The sequence below is a fragment of the Oncorhynchus mykiss genome, chromosome 16 (assembly GCF_013265735.2).
Source record: "Oncorhynchus mykiss isolate Arlee chromosome 16, USDA_OmykA_1.1, whole genome shotgun sequence".
NCBI lineage: Eukaryota > Metazoa > Chordata > Actinopteri > Salmoniformes > Salmonidae > Oncorhynchus > Oncorhynchus mykiss.
In genome coordinates, this window is record NC_048580.1 from 50,141,082 (window position 1) to 50,159,006 (window position 17,925).

Sequence of the window (17,925 nt, forward strand, 5' to 3'; positions counted from 1 at the left end):
CCATATACCAGCTAGCTTCTTGGCCTACAATGCCTCTTTTGCCAATTGTCCTGGACCCTTTATTGTCGACACAGCCCCGCCGTCGTAATCGTCCGATGTGGTTTCAACAGGCTTTTCTGTTGCGACGTCACCGAAGAACCGGCTCACTAGCTTTCTGAACACCGTGTCTCCCGCTCGCCTAGCATAGTTGTCTACCGAATTGCTCCCCAACTCACCCATTGCTACTCATTGGACCCTATGATCACTCGGCTACACAGCTGATGCCTGCTGGTCTGTTCATTAACACTGTACCTCATTTGGTTTTTCTGTTGGCCCCAGCCTCGAACTCAGGTCCTGTATGTACCCAACTGACCCTCTCAGCCCGTTCATCGCCATTTACCCGTTGTTTTAGCTCTCCCGACCAACACCTGTGATTGCCTTATTGCCTATGTCTTTGCGACTGCTTTTTCGGTTAGTTGTTTTATTTCACTGTAGAGCCCCCAGTCCTGTTCAACATGCCTTAGATGGCTCTTTTGTCCCACCCCCCATGTAGAGACCTCACCTGGCTTAACTGGTGCCCCCCAGAGACGCAACTGCTCATCGTCACTCAATGCCTAGGTTTACTTCCACTGTACTCCTATCCAACCATACCTTTGTCTGTACATTATGCCATGAATCTACCACACCCAGAAATCTGCTCCTTTTATTCTCTGTCCCAACGCACTAGATGACCAGTTCTTATAGCCTTTAGCCATACCCTTATCCTACTAATCCTCTGTTCCTCTGGCGATGTAGAGGTTAACCCAGGCCCTGTAGCCCCCAGTCCTACACCTATTTCCCCAGGTGCTCTCATTTGACTTCTGTAACTGTAAAAGCCTTGGTTTCATGCATGTTAACATCAGAAGCCTCCTCCCTAAGTTAGTTTTTTATTCTCTGCTTTTGCACATTCTGCCAACCCTGATGTCCTAGCCTTGTCTGAATCCTGGCTTAGAAAGGCCACCAAAAATTCTGAATTCTCCATCCCCAACTACAACATTTTCCGTTAAGATACTAACTCCACCCCCTTTGGTAGTTCTAAGACAGAGCTCTGCAGACGATCCTGGTCTGTGCCCAAACAGTTTGAGCTTCTACTTTCAAAAATCCACATTTCCGTAATAAATAAGTCTCTCACTGTTGCCGTTTTGTTATAGACCCCCCTCAGCCCCCAGCTGTGCCCTGGACACCATATGTGAATTGATTGCCCCCCCCCCCCCCCCCCCCCATCTAGCTTCAGAGTTCGTACTGTTAGGTGACCTAAACTGGGATATGCTTAACATCCCGGCCGTCTTACAATCTAAGCTAGATGCCCTCAATCTCTCACAAATTATCAAGGAACCTACCAGGTACAACCACAAATCCGTAAACATGGGCACCTTCATAGATATCATCCTGACCAACTTGCCCTACAAATACACCTCTTCTGTCTTCAACCAGGACCTCAGCGATCACTGCCTCATTGCCTGCGTCCGTAATGGTCCGTGGTCAAACGACCACCCTTCATCACTGTCAAACGCTCAAAAAAATACTTCAGCGAGCAGTCCTTTCTAATCGACCTGGCCCGGGTATCCTGGAAGGATATTGACCTCATCCCGTCAGTCGAGGATGCCTGGCTATTCTTAAAAAGTGCTTTACTCCCCATCTTAAATAAGCATGGCCCATTCAAAAAAAAATTGAACTAAGAACAGATTCAACCCCTGTTTCACTCCTGACTTGACTGCCCTTGACCAGCACAAAAACATCCTGTGGCGTACTGCATTAGCATCGAATAGCCCCGTGATATGCAACCTTTCAGGAAGTCAGGAACCAGTATACACAGTCAGGAAAGCAAAGGCTAGTTTTATCAAACAGACATTTGCTTCCTGTAGCAGAAATTCCCAAGTAAGTCCATTGAATATTAGATCACCTCCTCCCAGCTGCCCACTGCACTGAGGCTAGGAAACACTGTCACCACCGATTTTTAAAACTACGATAATTAAGGATTTCAAAAGCACTTTTCTACAGCCTGCCATGCTTTCCTCCTGGCTACACCTACCTCGGCCAACAGCTCTGCAGCCCCTGCAGCAACCTGCCAAAAGCCCCTCCCCTCCCGCTTCTCCTTCACCCAAATCCAGATAGCTGATGTTCTGAAAGAGCTGCAAAATCTGGATGCCTACTTATCAGTTGGGTTAGAAAATCTGGACCCTCTCTTTAGAAAATTATCCGCTGCAATTGTTGCAACCCCTATTACTAGCCTGTTCAACCTCTCTTTCGTATTGTCTGAGATCCATAAAGACTGGAAAGCTGTTGCAGTCATCCCCTTCTTCAAAGGGGGTGACACTCTAGACCCAAACTGTTACAGACCTATATCCATCCTGTCCTGCCTTTCTAAAGGCTTCGAAAGCCAAGTTAACCAACAGATCACTGACCATTTTGAATCCCACTGTACCTTCTGCGTTATGCAATCTGGTTTCTGATCTGGTCATGGGTGCACCTCAGCCACGCTCAAGGTCCTAAACGAGATCATAACTGCCATCGATAAGAGACATTACTGTGCAGCAGTATTCATCGACCTGGCCAAGGCTTTCGACTCTGTCAAACACTGCATTCTTATTGGCAGACTCGACAGCCTTTGTTCCTCAAATGACTGCCTCGCCTGGTTCACCAACTACTTCTCAGAGTTCAATGTGTCAAATCGTAGTGCCTGTTTTCCGGACCTCTGGCAGTCTCTATGGGGGTGCCTCATGGTTCAATTCTCGTGCCGACTCGCTTCTCTGTATATATTAATGATGTCGCTCTTGACTTTAAGGGCAAATTGTCTATAGGAAGTATCTAATTTTCCAAGACTTAAATACCAAGTTTGCATCCCCATTCCTGCCTTAGCATTTAGTGGTAGATATAATAAATTAGTACTTCTCCTCCTACCCCTTCTGCTGTCGGTTTTCGCTCCACGCAAGAACCAGCTGCTTGAGAGCTGAGCATGCTCTCTTCCTGACAGATTATTTATAGGTTAAATGTGTGCAGCGCACGTGTGATAAATAATTAACATAACAAATAACTTCAGTAATCCATAAAAAAAAATGCATTATTACAAACGGGCCATTGGTGGGGATGAGGCCTGACAGACACCGACCGGGCATTCCCATGCCGTTGTTGCCTATTCAGAAAGTTGGTTGATTTTTGGTCAGTTGCTGTTTTTGAATAAATCATGATAAAATAATGGAATCCAAAAATTAACGTGACCAGAAAAAATATCACTGGCAACCTTGCGACCAATTACAAATGTGTGCCGCACTGCCAAGTCAAGCGGCTGCAAATGTGACTATTTTTGTTGCAGTATCAAACCCTGTGTGCTGCTTTTGCGTTAACAGACCATCAGTCAGACGCTTTGTTTCTGAGGGTGTCCTTTTACTGAAGGAGGGAGCAACACTAGGCCAATACCAAATAAAAGTGAGGTAATGATTTTCAGAACTGCCCCTCTCGTTCTTTTCCCCATATGGACTTGGTTGTTGTATTTCCTCCCTCAGTCGGTAACATGTGGGAGAGACTTCCTGGCTGAGGAATACAGAGTGAGAAACATCCAGCTCCACCATGGACTGGAGGGACAATGTAGCTGTGTGTGCTTTGCCAATTATCTCCATAAGGCCTTGTTTACACTTCCGTTCAATAGAGGTGGTGTACCAGATTGAGATTTGATAATTCAGCTTGACTGTTGAAATTTATTTTGTACTGTGACATGTTAAGATTTTAAATATGATGGATAAATCTGATTTAATGCTTCTGTTATAATTCTCAGTGATGGAGAACTTTGGCTCAGTGGCAGGCAGCAGTGTTAGGCCCTGTGGTCAGATCCACCTGTATGTGTAGTTTGGGGCCTGGATTTGTAGAGCAGATGGCAGCTTTCACTGCAGGTACCACCCACACTGTACACTACTGCTGACTCTGGCTGTGTGGGAGGTATTTTTCTGCTATACTAATCAAGTGTGGTAAGTGCAGTGAGTGGGTCTTGAATTAGTGGCGTTAATGTGCTCCCCCCACTTTTCCTCTTCCCAGTTCTGCTATAAATCTGCATGTGAGCTGGCATGTTGGCGTCTTGACTCGCTCGCACTTGCTGTTCGTTCCTAGAACAGGCTGTAGATTTGTGGCTTTTTTATTTAACAGATGTAAGGAGCGATGGATGAGTAATTTCCTCCGTTACACGTGAGCCTGTTTTCTACGTTACACGTGAGCCTGTTTTCTACTTAATTTTTGTCATTATTTGACACCATAGGGAGCGATGGATGAGTCATTTCCTCTGTTAAACGTGAGCCTGTTTTCTGCTTCTTTTTTGTCATTAATTGACACCATGGTTGCGTGGTGGAAGGGGGATTATTTTAGGGGTAATTATGTATTAGTGAAGCTGTGTGGCGGGAGTTTTAGGGCATGTTGAATCCCTGAGTGGCGGTGGTGTGTCTGGACACGTGACTCCAGGAAAGTTTAATATCAGAACTCTGCACACTGAGTGGAAAGCAAAGGGGATTAACCTCTCTGGGATATGTGGGACGCGTCCCACCTGGCCAACATCTAGTGAAAAATGCAGAGCACCAAATTAAAGCTACACTTGTTGTGAATCCAGCCAACGTGTCAGATTTTTAAAAAAATGCTTTACGGCGAAAGCAAACAGTGCTATTATCTGAGGACAGCACCTCCGTAAACAAAGAGAAAAGCATATTTCAACCCTGCAAGCGCGACACAAGGCAGAAATAAAAATATTATTAATGCCTTACCTTTGACGAGCTTCTTCTGTTGTCACGCCAATATGTCCCATAAACATCACAAATGGTCCTTTTTGTTTGATTTAATTACGTTGATATATATCCAAAATGTCCATTTTATTTGGCGCGTTTGATCCAGAAAAACACTTGTTCCAACTTGCGCAACGTGAGTACAAAATATCTCAAAAATTACCTGTAAGTATTGTCCAAACATTTCAAACTACTTTTGTAATACAACTTCAGGTATTTTTTAATGTAAATAATCAAAAAAAAATTAAGACTGGGTACACTGTGTTCAATACCGAAGGAATACAAAGTGGAGCGTGCTTTCAGGTCACGCGCATCTAACAGAGTACACTTCCCTGGAGCCTCATTCTGAACAGTGTTACTTCTTCATTTCTCAAAGGAAAAACCTCAACCAATTTCTACTGACTGTTGACATCCAGTGGAAGCGAAGGGAACTGCTGGAAAGTCTATTAGAAATCTGGATTCCCAATGAAAACCCATTGAAGAGTGGCCTAAAAAAAATAAAAAATCTGAACTGTTTGTCCTTAGGGTTTTGCCTGCCAAATAAGTTATATTATACTCAGACAGGATTCAAACAGTTTTAGAAACTTCAGTGTTTTCTATCCAAATCTACTGATAATATGCATATCTTAGCTTCTGGGTCTGAGCAGCAGGCCGTTTACTTTGGACACGCATTTCATCCGGATGTGAAAATACTAGCTCATCAGCATGCTTTCTGAAAAAGCTTTTCGTAAATCCAGATGCCCTGATTTTTATAAGTGGGGACAAGATCAATGAGGGCACCATTCAATGTACTTATGCATACAGCAAATAATTATATTTAGAAGAGAGAAGATTTGTATTCTTTTTTTTTTAGTTTGATTGAATCATTTAGCTAAGCTGTGTGATAACAAAAGATCCTCTAGACTACCACTCCTTCAGTAAACCAGGCAGAGAGAACCGGTTTTTCTGGTTGATCGTCACCGCTGGTGGGGGTTCCTGCTCAGCCCAAGCCGTGTTACAGCTACATACTTAGCTGTCTAGATGGAGGGTGTCATCATAGTGCTCCCACAATCATTACAGTGGTGATACTTAAGGTGATGTTGGGGCGGCAGGTACCCTAGTGATTAGAGCGTTGGGCCAGTAACTGAAAGGTTGCTAGATCGATTCCCCGAGCTGGCAAGGTAAAAATCTGTCGTTCTGCCCCTGAACAAGACAGTTTACCCACTGTTCCTAGCCCGTCATTGTAAATAAGAATGTGTTCTTAACTGACTTGCCTAGTTAAATAAAGGTTAAACATGTTTTGCCGTCATTACTCTCAGCAACAGCATTGGTAGCAATTGATGGGATTAATTATCCCGGCCTTCACACGGTGTCTGAGTCAGGTGAAAGAATCAGGAGGCAGGAATCTGCTGTGTGTGTGTGGTGTGTACCCATCCGTCCATGTTTGCGCCGTACTTATGTTTGTTGTATTTGGGTACCCAAATATGACTGTGCCTGAAGCTGCTCTTCTGTCCTCAATGTCCTTCCCAGTGTCTGTTCATTCAGATATATGGAGGAAAAACCTAAACCTTCTGACTGTTCCTTGGCGTTGCATAGCTACCCGTTGGACTGACAGTGGCACCAAAAAGTATGTGAACCCTTTGGAATTACCTGAATATCTGCATAAATTGGTCATAAAATTTGATCTGATCTTCATCTAAGCCACAACAATAGACAGTCTGCTTAAACTAATAAAACAAACAATTAAATGTTTTCATGTCTTTATTGAACACACCATGTAAACATTCAGTGTAGGGTGGAAAAAGTATATGACTTACATTTTAATAACTGGTTGACCCTCCTTTTGGCAGCATTGAACTCAACCCAATGTTGTCTGTAGTTGCGGATCAGACCTGCACAACGGTCAGGAGGCATTTTGGACCATTCGTCTTTACAAAACTTCAGCAAAAGTTCAGCAATATTCTTAGGATGTCTGGTGTGAACCGCTAAATCGGGTTGAGGTCAGGACTGTGACTGGGCCTCTCCAGAATGCTTATTTTCTTCTGCTGAAGCCATTCTGTTGATTTTACTACTGTGTTTTGGGTTGTCCTGTTTCATCACCCATCTTCTGTTGAGCTTCAATTGGCGGACAAATAGCCTTACATTCTCCTGCAAAATTAATTTTAAAAAGCCCCAAAAATTATGCTCCTGCACCATACTTTACAGTTGGGATGAGGTTTTGATGTTGGTGTGCTGTGCATTTTTTTTCTCCACACACAGTGTTGTGTGTTCCTTCCAAACAACTCAACCGTAGTTTCATCTGTCCACAGAATATTTTGCCAGAAGCGCTGTGTAACATCCAGGTGCTCTTTTGTGAATTTTAGACGTGTAGCAATGGTTTTCTTTCGGACAGCAGTGCCTTCTTCCGTGGTGTCCTCCCATGAACACCATTCTTGTTTAGTGTTTAATGTAACATAGACTCGTCAGCAGTGATGTTAGAATGTTCCAGAGATTTCTGTGTCTTTAGCTGACACTCTAGGATTTTTCTTAACCTCATTGAGAGTTCTGCACTGTGCTCTTGCGGTCATCTTTGCAGTACGGCCACACCTAGGGAGAGTAGCAAAGTGCTGAACTTTCTCCAATTATAGACAATTTGTCTTTCCGTGGTCTGATGAAGATAAAGGCTCTTATAGATCCTTTGGTAACCCTTTCCAGCATTATGCAAGTCAACAATTCTTAATCTTAGGTCTTTTGTTCAAGGCATGGTTCACATCAGGCAATGCTTCTTGTGAATAGCAAACTCCAATTTTCTGAATTTAAAAAAAAAAATGTATAGGGCAAGGCAGTTTGCACCAACATCTCCAATCATGTCTCATTGATTGGACTCCAGGTTAGCTGACTGGACATCAATTTAGCTTTTGGAAAAGTCATTAGCCTAGGGGTTCACATACGTTTTCCAACCACAATGTTTAAATTATGTATTCATTATGACAAGAAAAATACAATTTGTTATTAGTTTAGGCATACTGTGTTGGTCTATTGTTGTGACTAAAATGAAGATCAGACCAAATTTTCTTGACTAATTTATGCAGAAATCCAGGTAATTCCAAAGGGTTCACATTTTCTTGCCACTGATACTGTACTGTTGGCTTCCTCCACACAAGATGACCAACTCACCATAGCTCACCTGAGGTTATCTAAGTAGGTCATGTTTTCCCCAATACACAGTAGTCTGAAGTGGACTGATATATGGGTCTTGTTAACCAGGGTTATGTGTTTTTCACGGAGAAAGGGAAAGATAAAACACCGAAAAAAATCTTGCTGCGTCTTATACAGTTTTTAAATTTTTTTTATTTTACCTTTATTTAACTGGGCAAGTCAGTTAAGAACAAATTCTTATTTTCAGTGACGGCCTAGGAACAGTGGGTTAACTGCCTGTTCAAGTCGGAAGTTTACGTACACCGTAGCCAAATACATTTAAACTCAGTAAAAATGAATGTCCTAGGTCAGTTAGGATCACCACTTTATTTTAAGAATGTGAAATGTCAGAATAATAGTTATTTTATTTCAGCTTGTATTTCTTTCATCACAATCCCAGTGGGTCAGAAGTTTTCATACACTCAATTAGTATTTGGCAGCATTGCCTTTTTAAATTGTTGAACTTGGGTCAAATGTTTTTGGTAGCCTTCCACAAGCTTCCCACAATAAGTTGGGTGAATTTTGGCCCATTCCTCCTGACAGAGCTGGTGTAACTGAATCAGGTTTCTGGGCCTCCTTGCCTGCACACACCTTTTCAGTTCTGCCCACACATTTTCGATAGGATTGATGTCAGGGCTTTGTGATGGCCACTCCAATACCTTGACTTTGTCCTTAAGCCAATTTGCCACAACTTTGGAAGTATGCTTGGGGTCATTGTACATTTGGAAGACCCATTTGCGACCAAGCTTTAACTTCCTGACTGATGTCTTGAGCTGTTGCTTCAATATATCCACATAATTGTTTTCCCTCATGATGCCATCTATTTTGTGAAGTGGACCAGTCCCTCCTGCAGCAAAGCACCCCCACAACATGATGCTGCCACCCCCGTGCTCACGGTTGGGATGGTGTTCTTCAGCTTGCCTCCCCCTTTTTCCTCCAAACATAACGATGGTCATAATGGCCAAACTGTTCTATTTTTGTTTCATCAGACCAGAGGACATTTCTCCAAAAAGTATGATCTTTGTCCCCATGTGCAGTTGCAAACCGTAGTGTGGCTTTATTATGCTGGTTTTGGAGCAGTGGCTTCTTCCTTGCTGAGCAGCCTTTCAGGCTATGTCGATATTGGACTCGTTTTACTGTGGATATAGATACTTCTGTACCTGTTTCCTCCATTATCTTCACAAGTTCCTTTGCTGCTGTTCTGGGATTGATTTGCACTTCTTGCACCAAAGTACGTTCATCTCTAGGAGACAGAACGCGTTTCCTTCCTGAGCGGTTTGACGGCTGCGTGGTCCCATGGTGTTTATACTTGCGTACTATTGTTATGTAAATTAGCCTGTCAGAAGCTTCTAAGGCCATGACATTGTTTTCTGGAATTTTCCAAGCTGTTTTAAAGGCAGTCAACTTGGTGTATGTAAACATCTGACCCACTGGAATTGTGATACAGTGAAATAATCTGTCTGTAAACAATTGTTGGAAAAATGACTTGTCATGCAAGTAAATGACCTAACCAACTTGCCAAAACTATAGTTTGTTAACAAGAAATGTGTGGAGTGGTTGAAAAATGAGTTTTTCAAATCAAATCAATTTAATGACTCCAACCTAAGTGTATGTAAACTTCCGACTTCAACTCTGTAATGTCAGAAATTAGCACTGAATGCTGCTGATTCCTTCCTGTCTCTTCTCTTTCAGGAAGCTTTTTAGAAGTGAAGTGATGGAATGTAAGTTCTTTGCATCTTTAGTCTGTCTCTCCATTGATAGAAGCTCTGCAGATTTATTATTTTCAGTTTTCAGTTACATTTGAAGCTTTTCATTCCATAAAGCAAGCTTTTCCTCTCCCTTTGCACAGTTTCACTGCATTTGTGAGATTCATCTATTTTTATTCAGTTTATCAATACATAATCAAAAATCTGCACCTCTGCATGCATTCCTCCCCATTTGAAATGGGCTCCGCAGCAATAGTCCTGGAAAGAGTAACCTTGTCAGTGTCACCCTACCACTCCAGCTCAAAACCGCTAGTCGGGAAAATATGATTGATAGAAAAATGATTTATGACGAAGCCAAAGTGTCAAATGCCAAGGTCTCCAGAAGACTACTGTGGACATGTAGGACCGCTCAGTTCTCTGGGTCCTCATGCTAACCCAAATGCAGCCTACAGGATACAATGTAAATCTTCTATCAATGAAATAACTGCACATGACCTTTTCTTTTTTTTATACACTATTTTCATTTGAGTAAGACCTACAGTGCCTTAAGTATTCACACCTCTTGACTTTGTTCGTTTTACAGCCTGAATTTAAAATGGATGAATGTGTTTTTGTCATTGGCCTACACACACTACCCCATAATGTAAAAGTGGAATTAGGATTTATTTTTTTTTATTTTTTTATAAATGAGTTAAAAATGAAAGGCTGGAATATCTGAAGTCAATAAGCATTCAACCACTTTGTTATGGCCAGCCTAAATAAGTTCAGGAGTAAGAATGTGCTTTGTTATGGCAAGTAGATCACAAGATGCATGGATTTACTGTGAGCAGCAGTGTTTAACCTGCTTTTTGTATGACGACCTCGTCTCTGTACACCACACACAGTTATTTGTAAGGTTCTTCAGTCGAGCAGTGCATTTCAAACACCGATTCAACCACAAACTGAGGTTTTCCAAGGCCTCGCAAAGAAGGGTCCCTATTGGTAGATGGGTAGAAAGAAAAGCCGACATTGAATATCTCTTTGAGCGTGGTAAAGTTATTACTTACACTTTGGATGGTGTGTCAATACAAAGATATTTAGGCATCCTTTCTAACCAATTTGCCAGTAAGGGATTTCACTGAGACCAATGTTGACTTTAAAACAGTTTGAGTTTAATGGCAGTGATGGGAAAAGTGAGGATGGATCAACAACATTGTAGTTACTCCACAATACTAACCTAACTGACGGAGGGAAAAGAAGGAATCATGTACAGCAGGTATTCCCAAACTGGGGTAGGGGGTACGTGCGCATTCTTGGCATTTCTTTTCTTCACATTTTCAAACTGTACATTTTATATTTTACAACAGGGCTATACATTTGGGTGAGTTTTTTTTTCTTCTCTTGCCGTTGTAGCCTCTTTTTTTTAATTCTTCCTGCTGTTGCGGATATGGATGGGACAATGCTGGGGAAAGGCCCAAAAAAACTACAGACAATTCCTTCATCAAACAACACTGTTTCACGACGCGTCAGTGACATGGCAGGAGATGTTTTGAAACGATTTACTGCTTTGCATATAAGCCAGTGAATTATGTGTTACAGCTGGATGAGTCAACAGACTTGGCGGGCCTGGTACAGCACCTGGTATATGTCTGTTACGTTTATGGGGAGGGGGTCAATTAAGGAAGACATCCTCTTCTGGAAACCAGGACAACATGAGAGGATATTTACTGGACAGCTTTGTGACATCAAATGGACATTGGAGGTCAAGATGTGGTGGTATCAGTACTGATGGCGCAATCGCCATGACAGGGAGACACAGTGGAGTGGTAGTGTGCATTCACACTGTAGCATCCAGTGTACCCAAGACACTACAGTGAAAATGGTTAACTTTGTTAAAGCAAGGCCCCTGAACTCGTGTATTTTCTGTATTATGCAATGATATGGGCAGCGACCATGTAACGCTTCTACAACATACAGAAGTGTGCTGGTTATCAAGGGGCAAAGTATTGACACATTGTTTTGAATTGAGAGACGAGCTTAAAGTTCTCTTTACTGACCATTTTCACTTGTCTGACCGCTTGCATGATGACGAGTTTCTCACACGACTGGCCTATCTGGGTGATGTTTTTTCTCGCCTGAATGATCTGAATCTATGATTACAGTGACTCTCCACAACTATATTTAAATCAAATTCTGTGTCACATACACATGGTAAGCAGATGTTAATGTGAGGCTATGATTAAGAAGTTGGAGCTCTTCTGTCTGCATTAACAAGGACAGCACACAGGTCTTTACATCGTTGTATGATTTTTTTTTTTGTGTGTGCAAATTAACTCAAGCTTACGGACAATGTCAAATGTGATATAGCGAAGCACCTGAGTGAGCTGGTTGCGCAATTACACAGGTACTTTGTCAAAACGGATGACACAAACAACTGGATTCGTCATCCCTTTCATGCCCTGCCTCCAGTCCACTCACCGATATCTGAACAAGAGAGCCTCATTGAAATTGCAACAAGCGGTTCTGTGAAAATTGTATTTAATCAGACGCCACTGCCAGATTTCTGGATTGGGCTGCGCTCAGAGTATCCTGCCTTGACAAATCATGCTGTTTAGACACTGATGCCCTTTGCAACCACGTACCTATGTGAGAGTGGATTCTTGGCCCTCACTAGCATAACTAAATACAGGCACAGACTGTGTGGAGAAAGATTTAAGACTGAGACTCTACTATACAGAGTAATGTGCATCCTTTAAAGCACACCCTTCTCATTAACCTGTGGTTATTTGGTCATCAAAAATTGTGAATAACTCAAGTTTTATATGTAAGATGGCTAAATAAAGAGCAAAATTATTTATTGTTATTATTATTTTCCCAGGTCCAATAAGAGCTTTGTCACTTCCCACGAGCTGGATTGTGACGACAACTCTTCTCATTCTCATGTTTAGTAAATGTATTGTTTAGTGTGTGTGTGTGGAAGGCTTACAATGATGGTAAAACATTTGAGTCCACTGACCCTGGTTCTAGGGGGATTACACAACTGGAGGTTGAATGTTTGAAGGGGTACGGGACAATAAAACGTTTGAACCACTGCTATTCAGAATCAAAATATTCCAAAACATGTATTCTGTTTGCAACACGGAACTGACGTGATAATGCAAAAAAATGTGGCAAAGCAATGAACTTTTTGTCCCGAATACCAATACAACTCATTACTGAGTACTACTCTCCATATTTTCAAGAATGGTGGTGTTTGCATCATGTTATGTGTGTAACTTGCAATCATTAAGAAATGTCGTTTTTCAGGATGAAAAATAAAGGGTATGTGCAGGCAAAATCCTAGAGGAAAACCTTGCTAGTGGCAGGTAGCCTAGCGGTTAAGAGCATTGGGCCAGTAACCGAAAGGTTGCTGGTTCAAATCCCCGATACAACTTGGTGAGAAATGTCTCTATGCCCTTGAGCAAGGCACTTAACCCTAATTGCCCCTGTAAGGTGTCTGCTAAATGACTATAATGTAAAAATGTTGTCTGCTTTCCACCAGACGCTGAGATGAATTCACCTTTAATTTAAAACAATACTTAACACATGGCCACATCTAAGCTGGAGATGCTTACCACAAAGACGGGGTATGTTCCTGTGAATTGCTGAGTAACAGTTTTGACTTATCTGCTTGAAAGTATATGGTGAGACTTAAATGGTTGTTTTAGTAATGATCAATAACCAATTTGACAGAGCTTGAAGAATGCTGAAAAGAATAATGGGCAAATATTGAACAATCTAGGTGTACAAAGCTCTTGGAGACATTCCCAGAAATACTCACAGCTGTAATCGCTGTCAGAAGTGATTTTAACATGTATTGACTCCGAGGTGTAAATACTTATGGAAATTAGATTTCTGTATTTAATTTTCAATACATTTGCAAAAGATTCTCAAATGTTTGCATTTTGTCATTATGGGGAAAAATAATCAAATTTTCAATTCAGGCTATAGCACAACAAAATGTGCAAAATGTCAAGCGGTATGAATACTCTCTGAAGGCACTGTAACTAGGCCCCTACATGCAATGTACAGCAGATGGTGCATATCATGCCCTATAACAGTTCAAGACTCAAATTGGGTACATTTTGTTATGCTTAATGAAACTCAACCACTTTAGTAATTGTTCTATTATCACTAAAGATGCAATGACTGGAAATTCTTGAAGGGTAGGTAGCATAAACGTAACATGGATTTGCATTAGAATACGCATCAAAAGTCCCAATGCAAAGTTACACCTCATTTTTCGAGTTACTACATAAAAAGATCTGTATTCCAAAGAAGTCATATCGGAAAAGTTTTTTCCAGGTGCGATATAATATGGAGGACCCGGCAAGCCAGCCTATTCCCTATAATGCAAGTAGCTGATTTCCTGGTGTTAAATGAAAATTCAACAATTGTATTTATTTTTTTGCTTAAAACCGGCCCGGGGGTCGCCCGTTGGGGAACCATGTTATAATGTAAACTCCAAAAGAAATAACTTCAAATTAAACCAAATCGTTTGCACTCATGGTTTCAGTTGAATTTGCAGCCAACTTTGAATTTATTGTTAAAAATCAACTTGCGAGATTGTTAGCCAGTTAGCCTGCTAATGTTAGCCCTACCAGACTGCTAACATGACATTAGCGCTGCATGAGTCAGCCAGTTGCTGTCAACATCTAGCTTACAGCTACAATAAAATAAACCAACATTTTGGAAATATATTAAGCTATCTAACCAATTATCCAAGAATGTTCGCAATAAGCTGTTAGACTATATGACCAAAAGCTTGTCAAACATCTCATTCCAAAATCATGGGCATTCATTTACAGTTGGTCCCCCCTTTACTGCTACAACAGCCTCCACTCTTCTGGGAAGGCTTTCCTCTAGATGTTGGAACATTGATGCGGGGACTTGCTTACATTCAGCCACAAGACCATTTGTGAGGTTGAGCACTGATGTTCGGCAATTAGGCTTGGCTCGCAGTCTGCGTTCCGATTCATCCCAAAGGTGTTTGATGGGGTTGAGGTCAGGGCTATGTGCAGGCCAGTCAATTTCTTCCACACCGATCTCGACAAACCATTTCTGTATGGACCTCGCTTTGCGCATGGGGGCATTGTCATGCTGAAACAGGAAAGTGTCTCCCCCAAACTGTTGACACAAAGTTGGAAGAGCAGAATCATCTAGAATTTTTTTATTTATTTTTATTTCACCTTTATTTAACCAGGTAGGCTAGTTGAGAACAAGTTCTCATTTACAACTGCGACCTGGCCAAGATAAAGCATAGCAGTATGAGCAGACAACACAGAGTTACACATGGAGTAAACAATTAACAAGTCAATAACACAGTAGAAAAACAAAGGGGGGAGTCTATATACAATGTGTGCAAAAGGCATGAGGTAGGCGAATAATTACAATTTTGCAGATTAACACTGGAGTGATAAATGATCAGATGGTCATGTACAGGTAGAGATATTGGTGTGCAAAAGAGCAGAAAAATAAATAAATAAAAACAGTATGGGGATGAGGTAGGTGAAAATGGGTGGGCTATTTACCAATAGACTATGTACAGCTGCAGCTGTCATTGTAGGCTGTAGCGTTAAGATTTCCCGTCATTGTTCGGGCTAGGCTCCTTAGTTCCAATGACAAACATCCCCAGACCATTATACCTCCACCAAACTTTACAGTTGGCACTGCATTGGGGCAGGTAGCGTTCTCCTGGTATCCGCCAAACCCATATTTGTCTGTCGTACTGCCAGATGGTGAAGCATGATTCCTCACTCTAGAGAATGCGTTTCCACTGCTCCAGAGTCCAATGGCGGAAAGCTTTACACCACTCCAGCCAACGCTTGGCATTGCGCATGGTGATCTTAGGCTTGTGTGCCGCTGCTCGGCCATGGAAACCCATTTCATGAAGCTGACGTTGCTTCCAGAGGCGAGTTTGGAACTCGGTAGTGAGTGTTGCAACTGAGGAAAGACAGGCTTCAGCAACAACGCTTCAGCACTCAGCCTTTCAATTCTGTGAGCTTGTGTGGCCTACCACTTTGTGGCTAAACCGTTGTTGCTCTTAGACATTTCAACTTCACAATAACAGCACTTACAGTGAAATCGGGGAAGCCCTAGCAGGGCAGAAATCTTACCCCATTGAAGTTGACATTTTTAAATGGTTAGGGTAGGGTTTAAGTGTAGGGACGTCCCAAGGTTCCCAGATAGCATTAACCCTCGGTAAACAGTGTCAAGCACTCGTCATGGAAATGGCGGTGGTGAAACGTGATTTTTGGACCAGTCCCTGACAAGTGACAATCCATACACCAAAATGTTGCTTCAAAGTGCTATTTTGTAACCTGCCATGTTTTTTTGTGTCTCTGAAAATATTTAAATGATAGAGCTTGAGGAATACCCTACGCAAAGGTCAAATTTAACGCACCATATTTTGCGGCCTTCAATAAAGGGCTGTAGTCAACGTTACCACAGAGATGAACGTTTAGCACGGCACTTGCTTTTACATTTTGGCATAGCATCCATGGTTTGCTACGACACCCCACCATGACACTTCACCTAACTGTATATAGCCAGTGCACATTTTTGGCACTGTTGAGCTGTCAAACTTCTATCTACTCGGCACTCACTGTAGAAGCACCATCAGTTCGTTTGCAGTAGTTCACTCCTCTTCGACTGGGGTGATGTGAAGTAAGCAAACAATTCATTATTTTTGAATGACTACTGACTCGAGAATCCTAATGAGTTTTTTTCTGAGTGACTTGTTCATTTTAGTCATTTGTCTGACCTGCTGGTGAGCAATGCATTCCGCCAAAAGTCGTTCACAATCCAGTCCAGTTGCGGCCACTACTAGACCCAGTAATCAACAAATGTACATTGTTTTTAAATTACACTTTCACAAGTGTCAGCCACATGACAGCTCCAGTAAGCCCTTTTATGGCAGAGATATGTATATAATGATGAGATGGTCATGTCTCCACCCTAACAATGGGAGTCGTTGGCGGGAAGGCAGGCGACCAAGTTTATGTCCAAAATATTTTGGGCAGATTTTGGTGAGAATGAAAGCACTAGCTTCGCCTATTCCTCTCTGCTTATGGTGAACGAGAGGCTTGTAGAATCATGACTCTTTCGAGTTTTCAGTTCATTGTTTGCCGGTAAGGGGTCCTATGTTCATTACTTTCTCAAATTAGCGAGATTAGTCGAAAGATGTTATTTTGAGGAGTCTCAGATCAGTCAGTAAAAAGAGCCAAACTTCCCATCACTATCTGACTGGTGTAGTTGTGGTCAATGGTAGTGTCAGTCTTACTGTAGCGTGCCAAGACGAGATGTGTTTATAGTCATGTAAAGGGCGCGCTCTTAATGCAATTTCTTTTAAATTCTATTAAAGACAGCGTTTTCTACATCTTTATGTAGGTTATTTTTGGTGTATTAAACGCAGACAAATACATCCATAAAAGGCTAATATCAGCATATTTTGTGTTTTTTATTATGTTGGTCTACTGATAAATCGGTCAGGCTAGTTGAGATGAGCAAGATGCAAGTCTGCACTCACACAGTGTCTGCAACATGGGTTTGCTTCACGCTCTTCAGTGTGGAGCCACAGGACCAAAACAGTGGAGAAGTTGAGCCTCACTCTTCAACGCTCTTAGTTGTGGAAATTGACCCACTATGCTGTTTACTTTCTGCATCTACATCCTATCACGGAGTCTACCTTTTTGAGTGGCTGAAGTGAAGATGAATGTGTTCTTAATCATACATCTCATCAAGTTGTCTATAGGGCTATTACTGCCATATTAAGCATATTTTATTTCAGCAGGCTAATATGTTTGTTTGGCTTGGTGCCTTTTTTGGCATAACGTGAAGTTTTGGGAGTGCAAAGCTCAGATCTAAATCTGTTCCCCTTTTTAAACCAAGTAAACCTCAATGTTCTTGTTGGGTCCACCCCATTAGACAAAGTTTAGGTCTTTGTGCTGTCCAGAGAATGTGATGTTGGAGTTTTCCAAGTATGTTTATAAGAGACTCATCACCTGATTGTATCTTTTGAAGTGCTCATCCTCTGCCCCGTCTGTCTTGAGATGGTGTGCACTCCCCTACACTTTCCATAATCTGTTTTGTTTTTCTACTACTGTGCTGTAATAAAATATAAGCCTTCCTTTTTAGTGAATTTTTAGTACATGGCAGTTTTATGAGCATACGTTTGTACGGTCTTCCTATGTTATTAGCACATTTGTCGTCCTAGTCTCCTATGTTGGGGTAAAAGTGGGCCGCTCTCTTTTCTCCATGCCAGTTCT

At 41.9% G+C, this 17,925-nt stretch overlaps 1 protein-coding gene across 3 annotated transcripts in view; it reads left to right on the top strand.

Annotated features, from left to right (window-relative positions):
- Positions 1–17,925, top strand: part of LOC100136219 (vitamin D3 receptor A) — an 88,132-nt gene that overhangs the window by 20,016 nt on the left and 50,191 nt on the right. For 2 of the 3 annotated variants that reach the window (XM_021566307.2, XM_036947165.1), the window contains exon 3: positions 9,627–9,655. The exons of the other annotated variant lie outside the window; for it this stretch is intronic. In XM_021566307.2, the coding sequence (XP_021421982.2) occupies positions 9,649–9,655 (7 nt within the window). In that variant the 5' untranslated portion in view covers positions 9,627–9,648. The remainder of the gene's footprint in view (positions 1–9,626; positions 9,656–17,925) is intronic. 3 annotated transcript variants of the gene reach the window in all.